At 39.6% G+C, this 26,162-nt stretch overlaps 1 protein-coding gene across 1 annotated transcript in view; it reads right to left on the bottom strand.

Moving 5' to 3' along the window:
• LOC122790525 overlaps positions 1–26,162 on the bottom strand; it is a 793,381-nt gene that overhangs the window by 173,099 nt on the left and 594,120 nt on the right. The window contains exons 7-8 of the mRNA XM_044058074.1: positions 7,630–8,205; positions 546–673 (exon numbers count right to left, since the gene is read on the bottom strand). Of these exons, the coding sequence (XP_043914009.1) occupies positions 546–673; positions 7,630–8,205 (704 nt within the window). The remainder of the gene's footprint in view (positions 1–545; positions 674–7,629; positions 8,206–26,162) is intronic.

Genomic DNA, 26,162 nt, shown 5'->3' with positions numbered 1-26,162 from the left:
GCTGGGTCTGTCCTTGCCAAAACCTTTAAGAGCCCGTTTACCCAGGTCCATGGCAACATCTTCTGTATTTTTATCTAGGGCTTCCATGGACGATATATGTGCAGCTGCAACTTGGGCTAAGTACCAGTGACATACACTTTATTTCAACTACTCAACATAGTCAATATATGTCCTGTTGTAAAGTGTAGTCTTTGAGCTTAAACCAACAAAGACAATATTTTACAAAATAGAGTTCTACCATAACATTTCTGAATTACTTGTATAAAGCGAAAGTACATTTGTCTTTTTGGTAAACTGACAACATAGATCTGTTAACTCATAGAATGCAGTTATACTGAGATTAATTGATGTTGATTTTTCTGAATATAACTAGTTTACTTTGCTAATACTGTGACCAAGTCTTTTATTGCAAAATATGATACATGTTAGAAAATCAGGTAAGCAACATACATGGCTACAAGATAATCTACAAAGTATAACTTTCTGTAACTAAAGAGACGCAACATTTGTAAATGAGGAAACAAAGGCTTTACCCAAGTACCTACATTAATTATTTGGTAATGAGGGCACGTTGCCAAAAAGTTTGCTTCTACTTTGCTGTATTCACCTGTCCCGGGTTGTACTACAACCTTGTTCTGTGCTGAATTTGTCCAGGTCACTGGTAGGTGGATAGCTAAAAGGTAATGACAGCTCTGATTAGCAAGCAGGAACAAGCAAGACTAGCACTGTCTGAAAAATGCATTGCAAAGGATTTACCAACTACAGCACTAAGATTTCTTCAACTTACAGTGTCTAGAAAGTATAGATGAATACAAGGCCTTTTGCCATAACAGTAGATCTTGAGGACAGACCATTATGGCAATAAATGATGACATTTGAGTTTACCTGCCTTATGAATTTTCTTTCACAACCAGGAATTTCCATCACAAGTGCCTCATTCCATATGAAGACTAGTGTTGGTCATGTGTCAGTGTTCACAAGTGTTGGTCGTGTGTCAGTGTTCACAAGTGTTGGTCATGTGTCAGTGTTCACAAGTGTTGGTCGTGTGTCAGTGTTCACAAGTGGTCGTGTGTCAGTGTTCACAAGTGTTGGTCGTGTGTCAGAGTTCGACAGAACCATGATAGGTGAGAAAGGGACTCTTATAAATCCAGTGCTGTTAGGAGTTTTCCTCAGTCCTTTGACCTTTATCTACCTCTTATAATGACTTGTGATTGCTGAAGGCTATTGTCCTTTAGTCCTTAAACAAGTAAACAATATATTAAAACTACAAAAAAGCTATGTAATATAGAAGTGTAATAAAAGAGTATAATTATTATTAGGGGGTATGAAAAGACAGTAGTTCCACTGCTACATGGATGTCTCTACAATGATCTGCTGTTGTGACAAGTACCCACATGAAAAGCAGAACTGTATGCTTCAGGGTGGGTGACTTTAACAGTAAATCATAACGTTTGTGTAAATACTCATTTACTCCACTCTTCTCTATGTTCTAATTAGTAAAAAAAAATGTTTATTATAATACTGGATCAGGATGGAGGTCAAGGTTTAGAAGCTGATTCCCACTACAATCTCCAACCTTCTCTTGGCCAATTTTGTTCTTGCTATCTCCCTGGCTGTTTTTTGAAATATACTTCTAAAGACTATTTTACCTAGGGGAAAAAAATTATGCATGGTTTTATTGTATACCCTGATCTACAATGTGGATTTGTTCTGAAGCTGTACTATGGGAAAGTGTCTCCCCATCTCTGCAGTTTTACCTGCGGCAACTGGGTCTATAGGGGTTCACCCTCTTCTCCACAGCTACCTCCTCTATACTACATACAGTCATGGTGGCAGGCTAGTGAAAGTTAACAGGAATAGGGAACAATCAGTCCTGGCTTGGCTGCTTTTTCTGGCAAGCATCTGTGTCATAATCATTTGAATCTCTGTTGTATTGCCCTGGTTAGAAAGACTCTCATTAGCACTGAAGCTATGACTGCCTCTAGAAAGGTTACCACAACTGAAGGGATCATGGAGGATTTCTTGCAGTTTATTGTTATTCTCACTGACTTAAACAATACCGTGGTTTGTGTCCTAGCAATGCTGACATTATAAAATTGCCTCACACCATAGACAGGGTTCCATGTAGTTCTGGCATATAAAAGTGCCTTAAACCTTAGACAGGGCTCCATGGAGTTCTGGCATATAAAAGTGCCTTGCACCTTAGACAAGGTTCCATGAAGTTCTGGCAAATAAAAGTGCCTTGCACCTTAGACAAGGTTCCATGGAGTTCTGGCATATAAAAGTGCCTTGCACCTTAGACAAGGTTCCATGTAGTTCTGGCATATAAAAGTGCCTTGCACCTTAGACAAGGTTCCATGGAGTTCTGGCATATAAAAGTGCCTTGCACCTTAGACAAGGTTCCATGGAGTTCTGGCATATAAAAGTGCCTCGCACCTTAGACAAGGTTCCATGGAGTCCTAGCATATAAAAGTGCCTCGCACCTTAGACAAAGTTCCATGGAGTTCTGGCATTTAAAAGTGCCTTGCACCTTAGACAAAGTTCCATGGAGTTCTGGCATATAAAAGTGCCTCGCACCTTAGACAAGGTTCCATGGAGTTCTGGCATATAAAAGTGCCTCTCACCTTAGACAAGGTTCCATGGAGTTTTGGCATATAAAAGTGCCTCGCACCTTAGACAAGGTTCCATGGAGTTCTGGCATATAAAAGTGTCTTGCACCTTAGACAAGGTTCCATGGAGTTCTGGCATATAAAAGTGCCTTGCACCTTAGACAAGGTTCCATGAAGTTCTGGCATATAAAAGTGCCTTGCACCTTAGACAAGGTTCCATGGAGTTCTGGCATATAAAAGTGCCTTGCACCTTAGACAAGGTTCCATGGAGTTCTGGCATATAAAAGTGCCTTGCACCTTAGACAAGGTTCCATGGAGTTCTGGCATATAAAAGTGCCTCGCACCTTAGACAAGGTTCCATGGAGTCCTGGCATATAAAAGTGCCTCGCACCTTAGACAAAGTTCCATGTAGTTCTGGCATTTAAAAGTGCCTTGCACCTTAGACAAAGTTCCATGGAGTTCTGGCATATAAAAGTGCCTTGCACCTTAGACAAGGTTCCATGGAGTTCTGGCATATAAAAGTGCCTCACACCTTAGACAAGGTTCCATGGAGTTCTGGCATATAAAAGTGCCTTGCACCTTAGACAAGGTTCCATGGAGTTCTGGCATATAAAAGTGCCTTGCACTTTAGACAAGGTTCCATGGAGTTCTGGCATATAAAAGTGCCTTGCACCTTAGACAAGGTTCCATGAAGTTCTGGCATATAAAAGTGCCTTGCACCTTAGACAAGGTTCCATGGAGTTCTGGCATATAAAAGTGCCTTGCACCTTAGACAAGGTTCCATGGAGTTCTGGCATATAAAAGTGCCTTGCACCTTAGACAAGGTTCCATGGAGTTCTGGCATATAAAAGTGCCTTGCACCTTAGACAAGGTTCCATGGAGTCCTGGCATATAAAAGTGCCTCGCACCTTAGACAAAGTTCCATGTAGTTCTGGCATTTAAAAGTGCCTTGCACCTTAGACATGGTTCCATGGAGTTCTGGCATATAAAAGTGCCTTGCACCTTAGACAAGGTTCCATGTAGTTCTGGCATATAAAAGTGCCTCGCACCTTAGACAAGGTTCCATGGAGTTCTGGCATATAAAAGTGCCTCGCACCTTAGACAAAGTTCCATGGAGTTCTGGCATATAAAAGTGCCTTGCACCTTAGACAAGGTTCCATGGAGTTCTGGCATATAAAAGTGCCTTGCACCTTAGACAAGGTTCCATGGAGTTCTGGCATATAAAAGTGCCTTGCACCTTAGACAAGGTTCCATGGAGTTCTGGCATATAAAAGTGCTTTGCACCTTAGACAAGGTTCCGTGGAGTTCTGGCATATAAAAGTGCCTTGCACCTTAGACAAGGTTCCATGGAGTTCTGGCATATAAAAGTGCCTTGCACCTTAGACAAGGTTCCATGGAGTTCTGGCATATAAAAGCGCCTTGCACCTTAGACAGGGTTCCATGGAGTTCTGGCATGAGATGAGCACAGATCTTCTAAAGTACTTAGACAGATGTACAGTTCTAGACTAGATAAATAAAAGACACATAAAGTAGCTAAACCCAAATGTTACAATTTACCATTACAGTGGCTTCCTCAAAGAAGATTAAACATTCCACTGAAATATGCACAAATTATTTGCTAGACATTAATAATTGGCTTAAACAATTTTCAAGTCATAGCTGCATGGGTCCTGTCCTCATCTATTTCTGTAATACCAGTGCAGCTCTAAAATTTCTGTAACTGTGCTGACTTGCCTGTTTTTGCAACACTTTGATTCAGCAGCAGTATGACAAAGTTGCATGAAAATGTGACAAAGATTTTAAAATATGTGTTAATGAAAAGGCTGTAGCATCACTTACAGGTTACCATCTGAAACAGTGCCACATCAGTCATCATGGTCATACCAAATTTATCACTATCCATTAACATAGACACTTTTTTTTCCTTCTTTGGGCTTTTCCCAGTTAGGGGTCGCCACAGCAGAACTCCGGTCCGTTATTGATTGGCAGTAGATTTCTACGGTGCCAAGGTGCCAGCCCGACGCCTGCCCTTCAATGAAGGCACGCCTATTTATGCATGTCTTTCGAATGGCACTCGACCGTGGGGAGAAAATGCAGACTCCACACAGAAGGCACTCCAGCCAAGAATCGAACGGGAGAACCTCTTGCTGTGAGGCGACAACGCTACCACTGCACCACCGCAGCTTTAAACACTAATTGTCTGAAACTAATGACCATAAACAATTATATAAATGACAGTTGTTTGAGTTCAGAGGCCATATTCTGTTCTTGCATATTACACTTTAGTACACAGAGTACTAACCAAGAAATTGCCACATAACCAGTTTCAAAAGTCTAACCCCTCTGTTCAGGCTTTTTAACAACTCACATCTAATTTCATATTTTAATTTGGGTACATACAGCTCTTTAACTAAAGGTGAACAAACTTCCTGTGATTACCCCATTTTATATGGCTATGTACTAATTCTGTATGAAAAGTAAGTTATAAAGCACAATTATTATATAAAATAGAACATGCAATTTAAAATACTGTTAATATGCTGACTATAAATTTCACTGCAAACTGAAAGGAGACATAGAAATTAAAAGAGAGTCATTGCACCATCTGTTGTAGTAGGTCATATGCTTAAGACATGTTTTGGAAACAGTGAACAAATTCTGTTACCTACTACTTTGAACAGTATAGATACGAAAAAAAATAAATAAATAAAACTACGTGAGAGAAGACAATGGAGAACAATTTCAGAAAATGTACATGTGTCTATTTCTGAAAATTGAAGGATCCTAAGTACTAATTCAAACTAACTAAATGAATAACTTTTTGACCACCTCCCCTTTCCTGAACTTTCTATGATTTCTACAGACCATACTCACAAATCGGACCTGTTTCTGATATATTGGAATCTAAAAGTCTAGTACAGGTTTGAACCACATTCATACTGGAAGGGTAAATCTGATCTCATATTGACATTTTGATAATATTTGCTACACATTTTCTTGACTAATTGCCTTCACTCTGAAAGACAATTACAAGGAGTGGAAATTCAATAGTCAGTGGGTTTGAGCAGAACATTACTGAATGTTGGTTAAGGTAATAAATGTCATTTAGCAATACATAGAGGGTTCAATGGAGGCACAATGCACTTGTTTCATATTTCTTAAGAGTTCTCTTATCTATATTAAGATTTCTGTTTGACATCTATATTAAAGGTGTATATATGACATTTAATTTGTAATGTATTGGGAACTTCTGTTATTCTATTAAAATTATCTGCATCCCATATAATTCTGGTAATAATGACAATGGATGCCTCATCTCATACCCTTTCTTATATACATTGGGAATTTGTGTTATTTTTAAAACAGTCGTTGTTAGTAACAGTGTGGTTACAGTAACTACTTGTAATTTTTCATTATCTTCAACAAAACGGTGGTGCTGCGGTAGCGTTGTCGCCTCACAGTAAGACATTGTCCTGTTCGATTCTTGGCTAGATCATCTTCTGTATGGAGACATGCGTGAATGGGCGTACCTTCGTTGAAGGCTGTGCGTCAGGGCCGGCAACTCGGCATGTAAAAATCTACTGCCAATCATTAGTGGACCAGAGTTCTGCTGTGGCGACCCCTAACTGGGAAAAGCCGAAAGACACAACAACAACATCTTCAACAAAACAAAGTTAAGTTCAAAACTGGCAGTAAGAATATGTTATTTGAGTCTGATCTCTACATGCTTCCAGTGTGGAGTTTGCATGCTATCCTGATCATGCAGGTTTCTTCCCCACTGTCCATCCTTTAGGCCTCTAACAAAATACTGTTTAGTTTGATAGACAACTTTAAATTGTCCTTAGGTTTGTATGAAATCAACATAGCACAGAGACACAGTGTGTGCATGTGTGTGTGTGTGTGTGTGTGTGTGTGTATGTGTGTGTGTGTGTGTGTGTGTGTGTGTGTGTGTGTGTGTGTGTGTGTGTGTGTGTGTGTGTGTGTGTATGTGTATGTGTGTGTATGTGTGTGTGTGTGTGTGTGTGTGTGTGTGTGTGTGTGTGTGTGTGTGTGTGTGTGTGTGTGTGTGTGTGTGTGTGTGTGTGTGTGTGTGTGTGTGTGTGTATGAGTGGGTGTGTGTGAGTGTGCATGAATGTATGTACAGTAAGAGTACCTGTCCTGCATAGACTACATTCTGGAGTTTGCTGTAATCTGGCATGTGGTTCACAGGTGAGGGCTCAAGACTCTTTTCAATATGTAGAATATTCAGGGTTGAGCACTTTAGTAATACTTGGCTACTGTTACTTCTTTTGATGTCCGTCTTTACTGAAAAATGTCTTTGATTCTTTGCTTGCATTAATCTTTTTAGGTGTACCATGTTTCACTGCCCTGCTTTTCTCCTGCCTGTTTTACCTTATTTATTTTATTTTATTTTATGTTATTGTATCCTTAAATTATTAGCTCCAACAGATCATACCTACTTCTTCCTTTCACCTTTTTCTCTGTGTACCTACCTGCCTGTACTAGTTGTAATTAAGGTTCTTCCTAGATCTTGTGTGATCTCTGATAAGTTTCCTCAGTTCTCATCTAAGTTACATATAAAATCTACTCCTCAGAATTTCTGTAGTATTCTCACTAGTTTATGTCTCTGTCACACATGGCATTGACATCACAGACTTTCAACAATGTCTTTAAGTTTCTCCATGATGATGAAGAAGGGTTACAATAGCGATATTTGCCACAGCCTTTTATGGTGGAGAATTCTTCCTAGAGAATATATATAAACATCCCTTGTGCATTTTTCATAACTGTTCTACTTTTTTAACAGCTGTAACACTACTTCTGAAGGGCACCTGTCACTGCACAAAAGAAACAGAAGCCTCTGCTTAGTTTCCAGTCTAAAATGAACCACAGTCCTTGTATACATTCAAATTAAGCCCTTTTTTCATGTTTATAAACTATCAGTTCTGAATCAGGCACATGTCTGCAGCTGCTGAGAATTATATTCATTTTCTTGTGATAAGATCAGAACTGTACTTACATCGGAGATCGTCTGTATAACTGGCTTGTTGGCACAGTTGTATTGCTGCTATAAATGCTGACTCTCTCTGCTTGTATGTATCCTTCTTTTTTTGAAGTCTTGCCTGAAGATCTTTAACGTGGTGTTGAAGTGAACTCACTTCCTGACTGCTATTTAGTTTTGTTGTCTCAAGATCTTGCCGGAGATCTTCAATCTGCTGAGCCAAATAATTTTTTGTTTGTTCTAGCTTGACTTTTTCAGTTTTTAGCCATTTTTCTCTTTCCTGTGCTTCTGTATATTTCTGCTGTAAGCTCTCAATGTTCTGATTTAGCAGAGATATTAAGTCTGACAGTATTTGCATGCAACATTGCTCGACATCTTTCATAAGTCCTGTAACAGTAATACTGTTACTGTCTGTTTCAATCTGAACAAAATACATTTGCTGCATCTGGTCAATGTTCGGCTTAAAAGATGGCAGGTATGTCGAGACTTTTTCAGTAACTAAAAAGGAGTCCAGAATGTTTAGTAAGGCTTCTCTTGCTTTTATCACATGGTCTGTTCTTCCCAGCATCAATAACTCAGAAGATTCAGGAGTTCCTATGGGATAGAGGTTTAGAGGTTACTACATAATTGATTGCCATACATTCTAAACAATAAAAAAAGTAGCACTGTTTATGATTAACCACCTGATTATATATGATAGCAAGTTTCACATGCTGTATTTATTCACTTTACTGACTTTTACTATCTGGTTGACAAAACGTAGTAATATAATGTGCTTTGTGAATTACATTTGGATTCATCTTCTCGTTTAAAATACTACGAACTTATTGAGTACTGAGTGATCTCTTCATCATGTTGATAGTAGTGATGTAATCTGATTACCTGATGAAGTCAGGTTTATGTATTCAACTCTATGGCACAGAGGGTAGAAGCCCTGACTTTGATCCAGGGGATTGATAATGAGTCTGTCTGAACAATATTCCCAATACCATAAAAAATTTGCTGAAATCCACTCAACACACTTGAAAGAAAACATTTTTCATAGAGCAAGCCCTCTTGACCCTTCCATTTGTGGGCAGACTCCCAAACACTCAATTTTATATATATCATGACCATGGTTACACAGCAGTGGAGAAAAGTGCAAACTCTGGGTTTACCAAATGCTGCCTTTTGTGAATTTGTGTAGCAGTTTTGAGACTTGCAGAAACAGTTGTCAATGAGCTGTCACAATCATAACCCAAACCCAGGATTAATTAGAGACCCCAGCATTAGAGGACCAAATGAGAGAAGGTAGGAGGAAGAAGCCAAAACTGGCTGGGAGGAGGGATGTAGCACTGATTGCTGCTGTATTGTCACTCAGCACAGGCTGGGGTATGATGTGGATGTATAAACAGTAACTGGGCTGTGATGAGGTTATGTATGCCATGCAGCACATCCTGTAACGTGGGAGTACACAAGTCTGAGTGTCTGCTATTGGTTACCAAATCCATTGGCTGTCATTAGGAGGTCAGGAGTCTTAGGGCTTTGTCAAAAAACCCTAATGGCTGCCCGGATGGCTTCCTGAATGACAGTTTCCCATTACTGACTTGGGACTTTTATGGAATCTGACATATTAGATCAGGGAACTAATTCACCACAAGGTGTACTTCTACTCACATTTATTATTTATAGTATTGCTGACATGCATTATTGAGTGTTTTGTGCCTAGAAGCTGTTTACATTTTCAAGATATACAGATTATAGGTTCATAGGTTGGTACTAGGCTATCAGCCCTAGGGCCTATACAAGCCTAGCCATAACAATTCCCTGGATATTTCTTCCCACAATATTTACTTCCCTGGACCCCTGTCTAGCAGGGTGACTGACGTGATCCCCAGGGTGAATTTCTTATCTCCCATCCAATCATCAAGGTTCCTTTTAAGACGGCCAAGGAGGCGCTCTGCTTGACATGTATGGGCAGTCTTTTCCAGAGTCTGAGGAGTCTCTGGGTCAGGAAACTATCCTTCCAACATGTTTTGTTCATTGTGATGACAAGGTTTTGATCCCTGGTGTGTGTGGCTCTGAGGGATTGGGATTTCTTTAAGTGGAGCATGTCCAATAGCTCTAGGTTTGACATGGCCTTGTATGTTAAGCAGAAATCGCTTCTGAGTAGATGATATGCCACAGAGTATAGCTGGAGTTTTTTTAGACTTTCAGCATAGGGCATCTGCTTTAGGCCTGTGATTCTTTTAGTGAGGAATTTTTGTGGCCTTTCCAGCTGTTGCAGATGTCTTGTGAGGTACGTACCAAATGGGGGTGTTGTACTATATAATGTGTCTAATGAGGGATGAGTACAGTGAGACAATGACCTCCTTTTTTCTGGATGAAAAGCGCTTAGTGATGAGGTGTGCCACATAAAAGGATTTCCTGACTGTTGTGGCGATGTGGTTATCAAAGGTGAGACCACTGTCCACCTGTGTCCCTAAGTCTCTCATCACACTTTCAGTGTTTAGTGTACTGCCACCTATGTGGTAATTCATGGGTACATGTTTTTTTTCCAAAGGGGATAACTATACATTTCTTGGCATTGAGCTTGAGACCATGGCTTTGGCACCAAGCATTTGTTTCTGTAAGGCCCTTTTGTAGAATATCCACATCATTTGGGGATTCAGTAATAGCTCTCTGTTTGCAGTCATCTGCAAACTTTGTTAACAAGAGTCCCTTAGTGTTGGGCTGTACTTCAGAGAAGTAGATGGCAAACAAAAGTGGTCCCAGGACTGAACCCTGAGATGCAAAAGAATATTATAAAGAAATCACTGTACTGAATGGAAATTACATATAAAAAAAATCACAGATGCAATTCCTGGATTGTATCTCTTGAAAACAGAATTTCATTTTTTTTTTGAAAACTAATGTCAGTATCCTTGGTAAAAGTCATGCCCTGTTGCAGTACATTGTAGTGGCAGTACCACCCTTTTAAGTGTAGAGCAGAGTCTAAACAAGATACTCATAATCAGAGATCTCTGTCTTAGTAGTGTTTCATTTAAAAGGTAGAAGCACATAAACAAAGCAGCCTGACGATGTCAGATATTGAATGGATGATAATAATGATATTCGCTCTTATGTTTTACATTTCACTCCTGATAGCTGAGCAGAAGTTGTATTTCCTGATGAAGCACATTCAGTGTACCAGTGTGTGAGATTTATTTGATATTTTTAATAAAAATACATTCTGGCATCTTTGAGACAAGTTTTGTTTGTGGTTTTTCTATTATTTGAACTCTCAAGCTCAGAATTCATCCATTTCATCCAAAAAACAAATCAAAAATTGATAAAAAAAACAGTACTACTCAAACATGCAAAACAAACATCAAAATAACCCACAAAAATTCTGGAGTGCTATCAAAAACGTTATGCACATCGAGGCCATACTTCCACCTCATCACCAAATACCCATAACTCAGAAGAAAATATCCCAGTTCAACTTCTTTTTCATAAACTCTATACTCTCACGTATAAAAACAAAAATAGTTCCTAACAAATCACTCATGCTGTAGCCAATGACAACCCTACCACACTCTCCCTCCAACCCATCCAATTATATAAAATAAAGAAATTATTAAACAAGCTAAAACCTACAACTCTTGTTGCCAACAAATTACCAAGTGAATACCTCAAACTAGCAGCCGACGTCATCTGTTACCCAGTATCAGTTCTGATTAATAGACCCATCTCAGAGCAGTACATACCTAAAATTTGGAAAATCTCCTATGTAATTTGGTTCCACAAAGGGGGCTCATCATTAGAACTATCCAGCCATAGACCGATATACATACTATTGCCTCTTTCAAAAATTTTAGAAAAATGCATCCACTCACTACTAATGGACCATCTGCTGACTAATAAGCTCCTTGCCAGCTCACAACATGGATTTCTTCCAGATCATAGTACCACCACTGCCTTGCTTAGCTTCACCAGTACAGTAAAACAACTAAAAAACAATGGCCAAATGGTCTCCTCGATATGTCTAGATATGTCAAAGGCTTTGACACAGTGTCACATGAGCAGTTCTTACAAGAGCTGTCATCTCTCCTCTCATGGTTCCAAAATCACTTTTCACATCACCAGCAAGCAGTCAAGTGGTAAGATGATCTTCTCTGCTCCCTGTAACAGTAGGTGTTCCACAAGACTCAATACTTGATCCACTACTTACTCTTCTCAGTCTTTATCAATAATCTCTACACTGCAACTAACCTTGCTACCATCATACAATATGCAGCTGATTCCATTGTCATCTGTGCTGCACCCTCCCTGCCACAGTTACAAGAAGTTACCCAAATATCCTTCATAGCTATCAAATCTTTCCTAAATAAATATCAGCTCATCCTAAAGCCCAACAAAACCAGACTAATGCTATTCCTCAACAACAGTCACAAAACAAACAACCTCAACCAGGACTTTAAAAATCACCTCATCCAGTCACACATTAACTGAACCAATCTTGGAAACTAAGTTACTAGGTGTCACTATTGATAATAGGCTCACATTAAATAGGGTTCTCTTCACAGGATTCATAGGTTCATAGGTAGGTACTAGGCTATTGGTCCTAGGGTCTATATAAGCCTAGCCAAAAGGTACCCTGGCTTTCACCACCCAAGAAAATTATTTTCCTGTGTCACTGTCGAGCAGAGTCACAGAAGTGATCCCCGGGATGAATTTCCTATCTCCCATACAGTCATCAAGATTTTTCTTGAAGAGTGCTAATGAGGAGCTTTGTTTGATATATATATGTAGTTTGTTCCAGAGTATGGGAAGTCTTTGGGACAGGAATCTATCCCTCCAGCATGTTCTTTTTATTGTGGTGACAAGGTTTAGGTCCCTAGAGCATGTAGCTCAGAGGGACTGAGATTTCTTTAAGTGGAGCATATCCAAAAGCTCTGGGTTTGACATAGCTTTGTGTGTTAGGCAGAGATCTCCTCTGAGTAGGCGATATGCGATGGAGTAAAGCTGCAGTTTTTTGAGATGGTCTGCGTAGGACATCTGTTTGAAGCTGGTAATCCTCTTTGTGAGGTATTTCTGCGGCCTTTCCAGTTGTTGTAGATGTCTTGTGAGGTACATACCAAAAGGGGCATTGTACTCTATAATGGGTCTAACAAGTGACGAGTAGAGGGGAACAATTACCTCTTTTTTCCTGGATGAGAAACCTTTTTTGATGAGGTGTGCCACGTAGAAGGATTTCCTGACTACTGTGGTGATGTGATTATCAAAGGAGAGACTACTGTCCACCTGTGTCCCAAGGTCTCTTATCACACTTTTGGTGTTAAGTAGACTACCGCCATTGTGGTAGTTCATGGGAACATAGTTTTTACCAAAGGGTATGACAATGCACTTTTTTGCATTGAGCTTGAGGCCATGGCTTTGACACCAGGCATCTGTCTCAGCAAGGTCCTTTTGTAAGATGTCCACATCTTTTGGCGTTTTGATTATGGCTCCTAGTTTGCAGTCATCTGTCAACTTAGTTAGCCAAAGACCTTCTGTTTAGCCTGTACTTCAGAGAAGTAGATACCACACAGGAGAGGACGCAGGACTGAACCCTGTGGTACTCCACTTGTCACTGGTCTGAAGTTGGATTTGGAGTCTGCTACTTTCACAGTGTGGGTTCTGTCAGTGAGCCAGTTGGCAGCCCATCTTGTGACATAGGGATTTACACCTACTTTAGTTTGTTTATCTATAATTCCAGAGTGGGGGATGGTGTCGAAAGCCTTGGCGAGATCTAGATAGGCTGTGTGAACCACCTTACCCTCATCTACGGCTTTGGTGACTGCTTCAAAGAAGTCTATCAGGTTTAGGAGACATGATCTGCCTTTTACAAACCCGAACTGGGTGGGGTCCTGAGTTTGGAGATTACCAATGTCATTGTTTATAAGTTCCATGATGATACATTCCATAGCCTTGTAGACCAGGCTCATCGGGCTAATGGGGCAGTAGTTTCCGGGGTCCGTGGTGGCTCCCCCTTTGTGGAGTGGGATAACTGTCGCTGTGCGCCATTCAGTGGGCACATAGCCTGAGGTGAGGCTATGATTGAACATGGTACTTAGGTGGAGGTGCCAGTTCGTTCTGTAGTTCATGTAGAACACAGCCTGGGATGTTGTCAGGTCCCATGGATGCTGTGTTCTTGGCTTTGGAGAGTGTGTTTTTTTACCTGTGCAGTCCTGATTCCAGGAACTTTGCATTCTTCCGGTATAGAGATGGGCCCTTTAGAGGATGAGGGGGGTAAAGTTAGCACTGAACCTATCTGCCAGGATGTTGGCAATATCAGTTGGTTCTGTATATTTAGTGCCATTGTGCTGTAACTTAGAGCAGATCTGAATGTTGCCATTGAGATTCTTGACATAGCTATAGAATGCTTTGTGGTTGTCTTTAGAGTCAGTGGCGATTTTGTTTTCGTAACTAGCTTTGGAGAAGTTTATTAGGGATCTCAGCTTCTTACTGAGGCTGACCAGGGAGTTTCTCCAATCATGGGCTTTTACTCTTTTTTGCAACAGTTTCTTTCTTTTGTTGTAGAGTTTGTTTATGGCCGGGGACCACCAGATTGGCTTCCTTTTTTTGGAGGATAGCATATTGGTTCTGTAAGGGATAGCACAATCCATGCACTTGTGTAAGTGCTTATAAAGTGCATTTGTGTAGGATTCAGCAGTCGTACCTCTATTGTCCGTCAGCATGGGTGTCGTGAAGTTTGCCACTTCTGTCTTAAGAAACGTGAAGTTTGCTTTGGAGAATTTTTTTACGGTGGTTTCCTTAATGGGGGGTGGGGGAGGGATGTGGATGTCTAGGGTGATTAGCTTGTGGTCGGATCTGATCAACGAGGAATTGACCTCTGGTGTGGAACACCAGTTGCCCATGTTGGTAATAACCAGGTCTAGGATATTGCTGCCCCTGGTGGGGGTGTGGATAAGTTGATCCAAGTCATTGGAATTTATGAATTCCAGAAAACGTTGAGCACAAGAGTTGACACATGAGTAGTTTTCCCAGTTAATGGTGAGATAGTTGAACTCACCCATTATTAGGGTGTTAGGTTGTACCCTAATATTTTCCAGTGTATCAAGAAATGAGGAGTGGGAATCCTAGAGCATGGTTGGGGATCTGTAGCATGCTGAAGGTTGGATTGCGGTCTTGCCCAGAGTTAGCTGCACTTGGATAATCTCGGATGCATTATGCTGAGCAACTAGCCTGGAGGTGTGGATATCCTTAATGAATATGGACACGCCTCCGCCTTTAGTGTTTCGGTCCAGGTTAGGTGGCCAAAAGGTGTGGTATGAATTATAGCCTGGTAATGCAGACTTAGGATTAAAGATTAAGACTTAACTGACCAACTCTTGCAGATAAGCTATTTGTCAGGACCCACCTACTATCCACCCTACTCTATGCCTCCCAAATACTCACAATCCTCAGGAAAACTGATCTAAGCAAACCTGATACATGCTACCACAAGATATCCAGATTTGCCACCAGCCTACCACACAGAACCTATCACTGCCTTGCTCTAAAACAACTCAAATGGCTAGAACTACCTAACCTCTTATCCTTAAACCAGCGTACCCTAACCCACTCTGTAGTATACCTACCTGACAAATGTCCAGCCATACACAACCTAGTACAAACTCACCTCAACAACAAGACCCTGAGATCCTCCAACAACCTTCTATTAAACTATTAAAAGTTACACAATCTAACAACAGCTTTGGAGACTCTCTTTACTCTAATCACATCTATAAAACATGGAACATGTTCCTCAGAATATACTAAACACAACCAACGCAGCACAGTTCAAAAACCTGCTAAAGCTCCATCTAAATGACAACGGGCTATGCTTTTGCTCATCATCAGGCTGTGCTTACCTGACATTTCTCCATTTCAGCCCACCCTCAAACTCTTCTCCCACTTACTTCTCTGATGTAAATATAACTTTCGACAAAATTATTGTTTTACTGTATGTTGTTTGATAAACATTGAATAGTATTCCATTGTTTACTATGCTTTCTTTATGATCTGTATAATTCTTCTGATCTGCGTAATTTTGTGCTGTTATACTGTATACTCTTATGTGGAGCTTTTCTCCCCGGGCCTCTGCTGAAAATGGGCAACTAGCCCAGTCAGACTTCCCTGGTAAACAAATGTTAAATGTTAAAATGTTAAAAAATGGAGTTGCCAATAAATCCATCACTTGAAAGGAAGAGCACTCATTCATATTATCAAGAGGGAGGCATTTGGAAGTGCTGACCTACAATGAGTTAATGCCAGAGACTGACACATTCAGGTCCTTATATTTTGTGGATACTTCACTGCCATACCCCATGCTCACATTTAGCATTCCAAAATTAGATCAAAGCACCAGGCACAGATGAAATCATGGCAGATATAATCAAGATGTTGGGGGAGTTAGGGAAGAAATGGCTTCACAGGGTATTCACAGTAGTATGGAGAGAAAGGCATATCCTAGATGAGTGGAGAATAAGCATTCCAGTGCCAGTGTGGAAGGAGACATTTACAAATGTGGGCACTATCAAGGCATCAAACTCCTGTTACATGTCATGGAAGTCCTGCAGGTGGTGCCTGATAAACAAATATGCAGAATAGTAGAAAATATCATGCAAGTTAAGCAGTTTGGATTCACATCAGGATGTAGCACAACCAAACTGATTTTTACAGTGAGATAAATGGTTGAGAAAAAAAAAAACAAGACACATGGAAACATCCCAATTGGTCATTCCTAGACTTAAAGAAAGCATATGCCAAGGTCCCTAGAAAATTGATTTGGACAGTCCTGCAATGGTTTGAAGTCACAGAAACATTGGTAGAAATTGTGTAAGCTATGTAGAAGGAACCAATGAAACAAGTATAAACAGTGTTCAGACTCACAGAGGGATTTCCAGTGGGAGTGGGTCTGCATCAGGGTTCATCTCTGAGTCCACTGCTGTTCATACTGATGATAGACTACATTAGAAAACAGGTCAGATGGGACAGATCAACAAAGCTACCGTATGCAGACACTGTGTCATTACAAGCAGACTCTGAGCAAGAACTTCAGCAAAGGATTGGGGAATGGAGTGCAAAACCGAAGGCACATGGGATGAAATTGAGTACAGATAAGACTTGCAATGGCCTCAAATGAGGGGAATCAGAAGAAGAAGAAGCTGAGAAATGAGAAAGAAAGGAAAACAGTGGAACTGGTTAACAGGTTCACATTCTTGGGAAGTCTAAAGGAGGAGGTCAAAGCTTAGAAACAGAGAGGCTGCAGCCAACTGGCACAGAATATGAAGGGGTAATGGATGAAAGAAGAATGTCAAAGAAGCTGAAAAGCAAGGTGTACAAAACAGTGGTGCAACCAATACTACTAAGGTACAGAAACCGGGGCAGTGAAGGCAGAGCAAGAGCTGCTGGAGATAAAGAGCCTGAGATGGGTGGTAGGATGCACTGGGACAAACGAAGAAATTAGCATTTCAGAGCAGAAATGCAAATAGCTGCAATTACAGAGAAAGTCAAAGAAAACAGATTGCTCTGGTTCTATCACATGTGCAGGAAGTCCGATGAAAATATGGTGAAAAAGATTTGGGACAGACAGGAAGAAAGCAACAGGAAATGATGGTATCCAGCAAAGAGATGGATGGGTTTTGTAAGAGAATACCTAAGACAATCTGGTATGACTGTCAAGGAAAATAGGAGAGTGACACTGAATTGAGAGAGATGGTGGCAGTTAACATGACACCTCAACCCCATGTACAAAATGGGAAAAAAGGAGGCTGGTGATGATAATGATGATTGCATTCCTTCTGGAAATCTGTATCAGCTGTTCTGCAAGGACATGGCACAGCTATAAATTAAAGTAAGAAAGTACTACAGCATCCCAGTCATATCGTTTGCTCAGGGTAGGCCACCTCATCAAAACAGAACACAAATGCCCCTGAGAAACTAAACAGAGTCAGCTAAAGTCAGGCATTACACACAATAAGACAGTACTACTGAATTATTATGAAAATAGCTTTTAGTTTAATAAAGCAAACTCAACTATATACTTCAACACGTCTGTTATCATCCTTTATGAGATACTTATGCATATAAATCTGAATGCTGATTGCTTTTAATCAGTTGCTCATTTGAAATGACCTTTGGACAACAAGTCACACAGCTACAGTGATTTATAAGGTCCATAAAATGTTAGCATTTGTTAAATTATGGCATTTCTGAATTCTATTCTCTATTACTTTTTTCTAGCCTGGTGTCTCCTGGCCATCATGCTACCACCACTGACCATTTATTCCCTTACACCTGGGCAAGAGCAGTCCATTTTTCTGTTTGCCCCTAAACCCACCCTTAGTGCTTGGTGCAGGCATTTTCATCACTGTGGGGATATCCTGTGCCCTTCCAAGATGTATGTATGCTTCCATACACACTCCTCATTAGGGCTGTCTTCGTTGTCTTTGGACCACCAAGCCCATGTCTGGTCCTAATGCAACAGTTTGAGTGCAAGTATCCACTTGCATTGACGCTAATAAGCTGTCTGTAACCACTAATTTCATCCCTCTAGGACAGCCAAAGAGCATAAGCCGCTCACCACCCCCCAACTCTTGCAGCTGCCACTAAGGCTTAGGTTGTCTGGGTTGTAGTCAGGACGTTATCCCACTACACCACAGATGCAAACCACACAGTATTTCTAAATGCATTTTTCATCATTTTCAGCAAGATAAATAATAAATAATTAAAGTCATAAGTAGTATATAGCCAATAATAAAAGAGAAATATTACAACTCGGACAAACACTCTCACAGTAATTTTGAACTTCAAAAGATGTATGTCTACATTTTTGTGTTTTGTTGCTTCGGAAAATAAGTGCGCCTTTTGATCAAAAGTTTATTTCCGGGGAAGATTATAACATAACTGGGCAAGTGTAGAGCTGTGTTCAGTGAGAATTTGCTATGACACATGTCAGCAGTGACACGGGCACTCTTTTCTTTACTTTTTTATAGTTATCAGAAATGTATTTCATTTATTAAACTTCTTTGTTAACACTACAGATCATATTAAGACGGTTCAAGCGTAAGAATGTTATCAACCATGAAAAATGAAATTCCAGACAATGAGAGTATAATATACAGTCCCATCAGATTAAACACATCTGCTCTCCAGCTCTAAAGAATGAACTGAAGAACACAAAACAGAATGGTAGTTTTGCTATTCAGTCATGGCTAACTGAGAATGTCTCTAACTCTTAAGCTTCATAGGTAGAACGGAAAATGTGAAATGAATCACCTGACAGATTTTTCCATATGTAAATATACATGCTGTATAAGTTGCTACTGCTGTTCTGATCCATTTATAACAAATATGAGCCATACGAAAATATAAAGGTGCCATCACAAAAAGTTGAGGAACAGCCTCTGATACCTGAGGCGGAAGAATGTGAAACATCCATCTTATCTTATCAATGATAATCTACCAAAAATGTTGTACCTTTTGATAGACCCAGATGCCATGCTGCTGGTGGAAAGTTCATTGGAAATAACTGTTGGTGCAGCTTCTGTGTGCGCACCAGAACTAATTTCTTCTTTAGGGAGCTTTGTCCCTTCCTTGCATTTGTGAAGCTGTGGAACTAGTATATGCAGCTTAGGGGGTATGGGGGGATTGTCCTTGGCACAGGGAGTGCAGGACACCTTGCCCCCTGCTGGAAACTCATCAGGTTGATTTACTGACCAGTTGTGCTTGGTGAATTGGGTCCTAATCCAACTGTCACTCAATAAGCCCACCTCATGTGCACATAGACCATAGCATTGTTTTCATAATGCCAACACCTATCAAGTGTTCCCTAGCGTCTAGCCTCTTAGTTTATTCATAACTGTTGATGCCTTCAAAGAGTACAGAAGACTGAGTTAAGTAAACTTGTTAATGTGGAGAATTTATTCAGTGAGGCATGCAAAATCTTATACCAATTTTGCTCACTCATTTCTAGAGCAATAGTGGCAAATATTGTAATAATTTCCTATCAGTGCAGTGTCCAGCTGCTTCAGTCTTACTGCAGGACTGAGTTTTGTGTAATAAATCTAATCCCTATAATGTGGTCTTTACACTCACTCTAATGTGAGTCATATCCTGCTGAATTGCTGTCCTGAGCTGCATGTGGTTCCACCCATGGCAAGGGGTTTAAAAATGTACACATTTTTAATCATATTATTCTCAAAATCTCAACCACCTGAGATGTAAAATGTATCTAGACTCATCCAACTATTCAAAAAAAAAAAAAAAGGTTTAGCATCAGTTTACTTTACTGTGCAGGACTAGCCCATATTCTAATCCTGACAACTTCCCTCATGCCCTTAAGCAGTCCTCCCCCCACCATCTGTCCAGCTCAGCCCTCAGTCCCAAACTTTGAATATAGTAATCATGCTTTGTCTTCATTCTTGTAAGAGCCATTTCAATGAGGAACCAAATGGGTTTAATCTTATCATGAAGTTATTAACACCCTCTTTCTTGTAGTTGGAAATACTCAGGAGGTCAAGCCTTAATTGCTGGAACAGAGAGCTTCTTCCTAGTAATATGTGGAGCTTCTTCCTAGTAATATGTGGAGCTTCTTCCTAGTAATATGTGGAGCTTCTTCCTAGTAATATGTGGAGCTTCTTCCTACTAGTATGTAGGTATTTTTCTTCCCACATAAATTGTATAAGCAAATATTGAATTCGATGTGGTTGATTAATTTAGAAAACATAATGTGGAAGGTGTCTCACCACAAAAAAAGCTTTGGGCAAAATAATACGTTAATGAGTTATACCTTACTTAAGAATGAGAGAAACATTTTTTAAACTCTTGATTTTGTTAAGCTCCTCTGTTATGATTTAAGATATAGATCATTAACCATTGCCATGTTCAAAGCTAATCTGAGTCCTAAATATATGTATTCAGTAGTAATAGTGAAAGGGGCATATTTGGCATCCAATAAAAGCCTATATATTGCCTTGCAAAAGATTTCATTTTTTGCTCATTCATATGTAGACCTGGAAACAATGCAAACTGACACAATGTATACACTAAGTATTCCTCACAGCTAAGAGGGCCTGCAAAGCAATATTATAAAAATCTACAAACTATGTGGTTAGTAAATTATAAAAGCTGGGGTTTTGACTAGCAAGTGAATGAAACTTGCTTGTCAAAAAACATCAAATGAGAATGCGACTTTGGGTATCCCTGCCAGGTTTTGTTTATAATTTTAAAGTTGTTGACCCATGCCTGTGCAGTTGGATTCATATACAATATTTTGATTTTCCTAATGAAACCACCTGGGAAGCCCACCCTAAAATAACACTCCACAAAAGTTCTCCTGGTCTATCTTTTCAACTACCTTTTGGAAGTCCACTAAAATATCCACTGCCAGATGGTGCCCTAATTATACACATTGTTTTATTATTTAATATCAATCTTACCAAGTTTGGTTCACCAAGCTGATGTTTAATAAACCCCTGATTTTTTTTTTTTTTAGAATTAGGAGTGACTTCTATGTGGAGTCTACATGTCCTCCCCGCGGTCGAGTGGCCTCCGAAAGACATGCGTGAATGGATGTGCCTTCGCTGAAGGTTGGGCATCGGGCTGGCAACTCAGCACCATAAAAATCGACTGCCAATCATTAGCTGACTGGAGTTCCGCTGTGGTGACCCCTAACGGGGAAAAGCCGAAAAGACAAACAAACAGAATTAGCATGATTAGAATCTTATGAACTCTATTAGCTAAAATTTGGGAAACAATATGCCTAAATGGAGAAGTGATATGGGCTATAATTAGCTTCCTTAGAATGGTCCTTACTTGTTTTGGGGAAAATTAACACTTTAGCCTTATTAGACTAGCCTGAAAAACTGCCATGAGCTTCCACTGCCTGATACATTTACTACAAAAGTGTGACCATTTCTGCCTTAAACACCTTACAAAAACACCTGCTGTAAGACCTGTTGCAATGCTACCTGTATAAACAGCTACTTCAACAAGCAGGATAGGGCTCTACAACAGGGTCACTTAAGTGGTGGAAATTTTAGAGAGGACCACTGATGCCACAAAATGATCTTTGCCTTTACATGACAATTGTACATTACCAGTGAATGACCCACAACATTCTGATGTCAGAATTCTATTTATATGATGTCAGTTCACAACTGTATCTTTGGCATCTTTGAATGCACTGACATTAGCTTTCTCATCCTCTCAGTCAATCTTCTAGGTAACAGTTTTTGAGAAGTTAACTCCTTCACCCAGAAAGAAAATGATCTCCTCTCCCCCATTTATCATAAACCTATTGATACAACTGTGGTTTATATATTTTTATTATTTTACAGCAAAGTACAATCTCCACATGCCTCCTCTTTATATTCTATCTCTAACCATTGAACATGTGACTCCAGAAAGGAAGCCCTACTATTTATTTATTTATTTATTTATTTATTTATTTATTTATCTATGTATTTATTTATTAGCACTTGTTTAATGGAAAAGTCTGACTGGGCACAAGGTCCCCTTTCAGCAGAGGCTTGAAGAGAAAAGCTCCAGAAAAAGCATATACATTAAGTTTACAAAATGATTCTGTAAATGTCATTTCAAATCCTGTAACAAAAAATAATAGTTATTGGTTAGAGGGCAAAAAGGATATGAGATGAGCAGGTTGTCTTAACTATTAAACCCAAACAGAAAACAAATAAGATATGTTGAACATTAACATCAGCTAAGCAGAGCTACTGCAGTACAGAAGTACCTTATTTTCATTGTACGTTACAGACATGACCTAAGGATTTAAATATTCATCAGTAAGACAGAAGAGAATAAGAAATGCATGAACAATCAGCAGTAAATAAGTAGATCGACTACAGTACAGGGTACACTATTTATACTGGCTGCTAGGTTCCAGCTTGTATACAGCATTCATCAATGTGTGATTTAACTGTTATACGTGGAGTAAAAGAGATGCTAGAAGTAATTTATAATGCAGACAAGGCAGGTGGTGACACTGAATTATAATATACAAGAGTAGATTGTAAAGTAAAATACAATGGCAAATGCAGCGATACTGAGTTAAATGTTAAATGTAGGTCAGGTGAAGTGTGTTAGTGTGATGTTTTAACAGAGATGAAGAGTGAAATGTACAGCAAGGCCTCTTACAGAGGGTTCATAGGTAAAAAACACAGGGAAGAACAGAAGAAAAAGAAAGGCCAAAGAGCAAAAAATGAACTAAGTTAAGTCGATCTTCTTTTTTTACAGATTAGTACTGTACATTTTGATTTTCACTTTAGACATTTACCAGTTAGTTATAATGTCAGGGTTTCATGATATAATGTTTACAGGGTCAAGTGGACCCATTCCTTTAGCACTAGTATCCCGTCTTTATCTTTTAATATCAGGATAAAGCCCCACACCAACAGAGTCTGAGCCAAGTGGACCTATAGTAATATATATACTCACAGGCCTGTAATTGGGTAAAACAGATGGCAAAATGATCAGTGACCATGAACATTATATTTATAGAAATTAACCAGAAATCAATTCTATTGACCGTACCAATAGCTAGGTAAATAATTATAAAGTATTTTGAGGAAAGATTAAACAGTCTCCAGAAATCTAATTACTCTAGATACTTTATGTGTCTCATTAATTCAGAAACCTTTGAAATTCTATTCCTTTGAGGTGGCGAGTGCTTCACTCACAGATCAAATGCAGCATTAAAATTCTCCACCACCATAATCATGGTATTAAGGTTCTGCAACTTGTGTACAGTCTTAAGGAACTCCCTAAGGATGGAAACATCAGCACTATTCAGTCCATAATAGCTTCCTAAAGTTAAACTAGCAAATACTGGTATTTGACTTTACCACAGTCTACCTCCTTGTGTAATAGGGCTTCACCGCATTGACCTATAGGATCATAGGTTCATAGGTTGGTACTAGGCTATCGGCCCTAGAGCCTATACAAGCCTAGCCATAACAATTCCCTGGCTATTTCTTCCCACACTATTTACTTCTCTGGATCCCTGTCTAGCAGGGCAACTGATGTGATCCCTGGGGTGCATTTCCTTTCTCCCATCCAATCATCAAGGTTCATTTTGAAGAGGGCCAAGGAGATGCTCTGCTTGACATGTATGGGCAGTCTATTCCAGAGTCTGGGAAGTCTCTGGGTCAGGAACCTATCCCTCCAGCATGTTTTATTTACTGTGATGACAAGGTTTAGATCCCTGGAGCGTGTGGCTCTGAGGGATTGGGATTTCTTTAAGTGTAGCATGTCCAACAGCTTTGGGTTTGACATGGCCTTGTATGTTAAGCAGAGATCGCCTCGGAGTAGATGATATGCGACAGAGTATAGCTGGAGTTTTTTAAGGCAGTCAGCATAGGGCATCTGCTTTAGGCCCATGATTTTTTTAATGAGGTATTTCTGTGGCCTTTCCAGTTGTTGCAGATGTCTTGAGAGGTACATACCAAATGGGGTGTTGTATTCTATAATGGGTCTAATGAGGGATGAGTACAGTGGGACAATGACCTCCTTTTTTCTGCCTGAAAAGCCCTTAGTGATGAGGTGTGCCACATATAAGGATTTCCTGACTGTTGTGGTGATGTGGTTATTGAAGGTGAGACCACTGTCCACCTGTGTCCCTAAGTCTCTTATCACACTTAAGGTGTTTAGTGTACTGCCACCTATGTGGTAATTCACGGGTACATGTTTTTTCCCAAAGGGTATAACTATACATTTTTTTCATGTAAAACATAAAATGTTAACATCAGGTTAAAAGCACAAAAGCACTATTTTCAGTTTTTCTCAATTACAAGTTGATTGCTTAGCAAAGGTGATTTGTTAATTGAAATAATGTGCTCTACAAAAGGTGTTAGCTTTGGAAGCAACCCACATCTGATGAAGTAGGAGAAACGAAAACGTACTGTGTTTTTGGAGGCGTTTATGTGAACTGTTTGTGGCTTGTGGATTAAACTTCTGTTTCCTGTGGCAGCTCTGGTTCTATGCTTTATTGTTTTACCTTCTGGGTCATCATACTGTCTAATTTCAAGGTTGTTTATCGTGTTGGTGACTGGGTTACCTTATTCATTTATAGTTTTTGTTGCTAGCCTTATGGAAGGTGAAACGAGCATGGAAGGTGACGACAGGACCAACAAGGAAGAGGTTGGTCAAACCAGGAAATTGATTGGGCAGTTGTCCCAGTTGATAGATCTTTTGACTCCATTGAGCCAATCAATGGTTGACTGTGTTAACAGGGCGTTTGAGGGGAGGAACCAGGAAGTAAACGGCCGGCACAAACGGCACGAAGACAGGCGCAATGGTGGTGCATCTAATTCTTGCAGTCCTGCTTCAAATAGCACTCATTTTTACAACACACCAAGGATTTTGGCAGGAAGAGGGGAAACTAATAGTGGAAGAAGTAAACAAGTGGATGCATCAAAATCGGCCAGTTCGACAGCTGGCAATGGACAAAGTGAATCTGCAATGGACTTCCATAACTGGCTGAAGGTTAGTTTTTTGGCAGATTTTAAAAACGAAACAGCCAGATCTGAACCAGTTTCTGAAAGCTATAAGAGTGAAACTGGTCAGGTTTGAAAAACTGCTCTACAAATATAAATCATTGGACATTGAAAATGCTTATTTAACTGAATGCATTTCTGAAAATATAGTCCCCAAGGGACTAAGAATTTTTAAATTTCGCAATAATGTTGTGTTTGGTAGCAATATGTATAAAGAACTTGTAGAAATTTAAAACAGATGTGGGCTTGATGTATTAAGATGTATGGTAGTAGAAAACAACAGAGTGAAAGATGAATTGTTAAAGGAAGTAGAAATGTTAAATGAATGTATAAAAGATGATTTGATTCACACCATTCCTCAGGAAAGAGTGAAGTATGATAACATTCGGAGGGACATAGAGGGACAGTGCAGTGAATTAATTAAACGTAAAGTTAAAAAACTTTAAATGAGTATAAGAATGATAGTGCATACCCTAAACCGAAGGTAGGAGGGAGGCATTGGGAATGGAGGAACAGTGAGGTAGGAAGAGGAAATGAAAATGTGAGGGTCAGTGAACGTGGGATAGATTTGGGTGATTTTAGAGAGGATGTTTGTGAGGAACAACCTTTAACGATATCTGAAAGGTTAAAGAATAGGGATGGATACCAAAATGAAAGACGGGACTCGAATATTCGAGGGGAAGCAAGAAGGGGGAGGATGAGGTACTGAATATGGTTAATATCAACCACCTCGACTTAGAAATTTCAGACATTGTTCAAGATGAAATTAACCCTTTTAAATTTATTAAGTGTGATTTTAGTATTTATAATTTTAGTCATATAATTTTAACAAATGAACATTTTAGTTTACTAAGTAAGGGTATCAAATTTATTGCTTGGAATAAAGGAGATCTTGCTAGAACATTAATGGATGTAAAGGAATTTACTAGAAAAATTAATTTTCAAACCATTTTTAGTCAGAATATTAAATATGAACCAACAAGAATGACTAGGAGAAGTGTATTTAATCCCCCCTACATCCCCAGATAA

This window comes from Protopterus annectens, chromosome 16.part0 (genome assembly GCF_019279795.1).
Source record: "Protopterus annectens isolate FY-2018-M chromosome 16.part0, PAN1.0, whole genome shotgun sequence".
Lineage (NCBI taxonomy): Eukaryota > Metazoa > Chordata > Ceratodontiformes > Protopteridae > Protopterus > Protopterus annectens.
The sequence above is the reverse complement of the archived record's forward strand: the minus strand, read 5'-3'. Positions and strand labels throughout refer to the sequence as shown.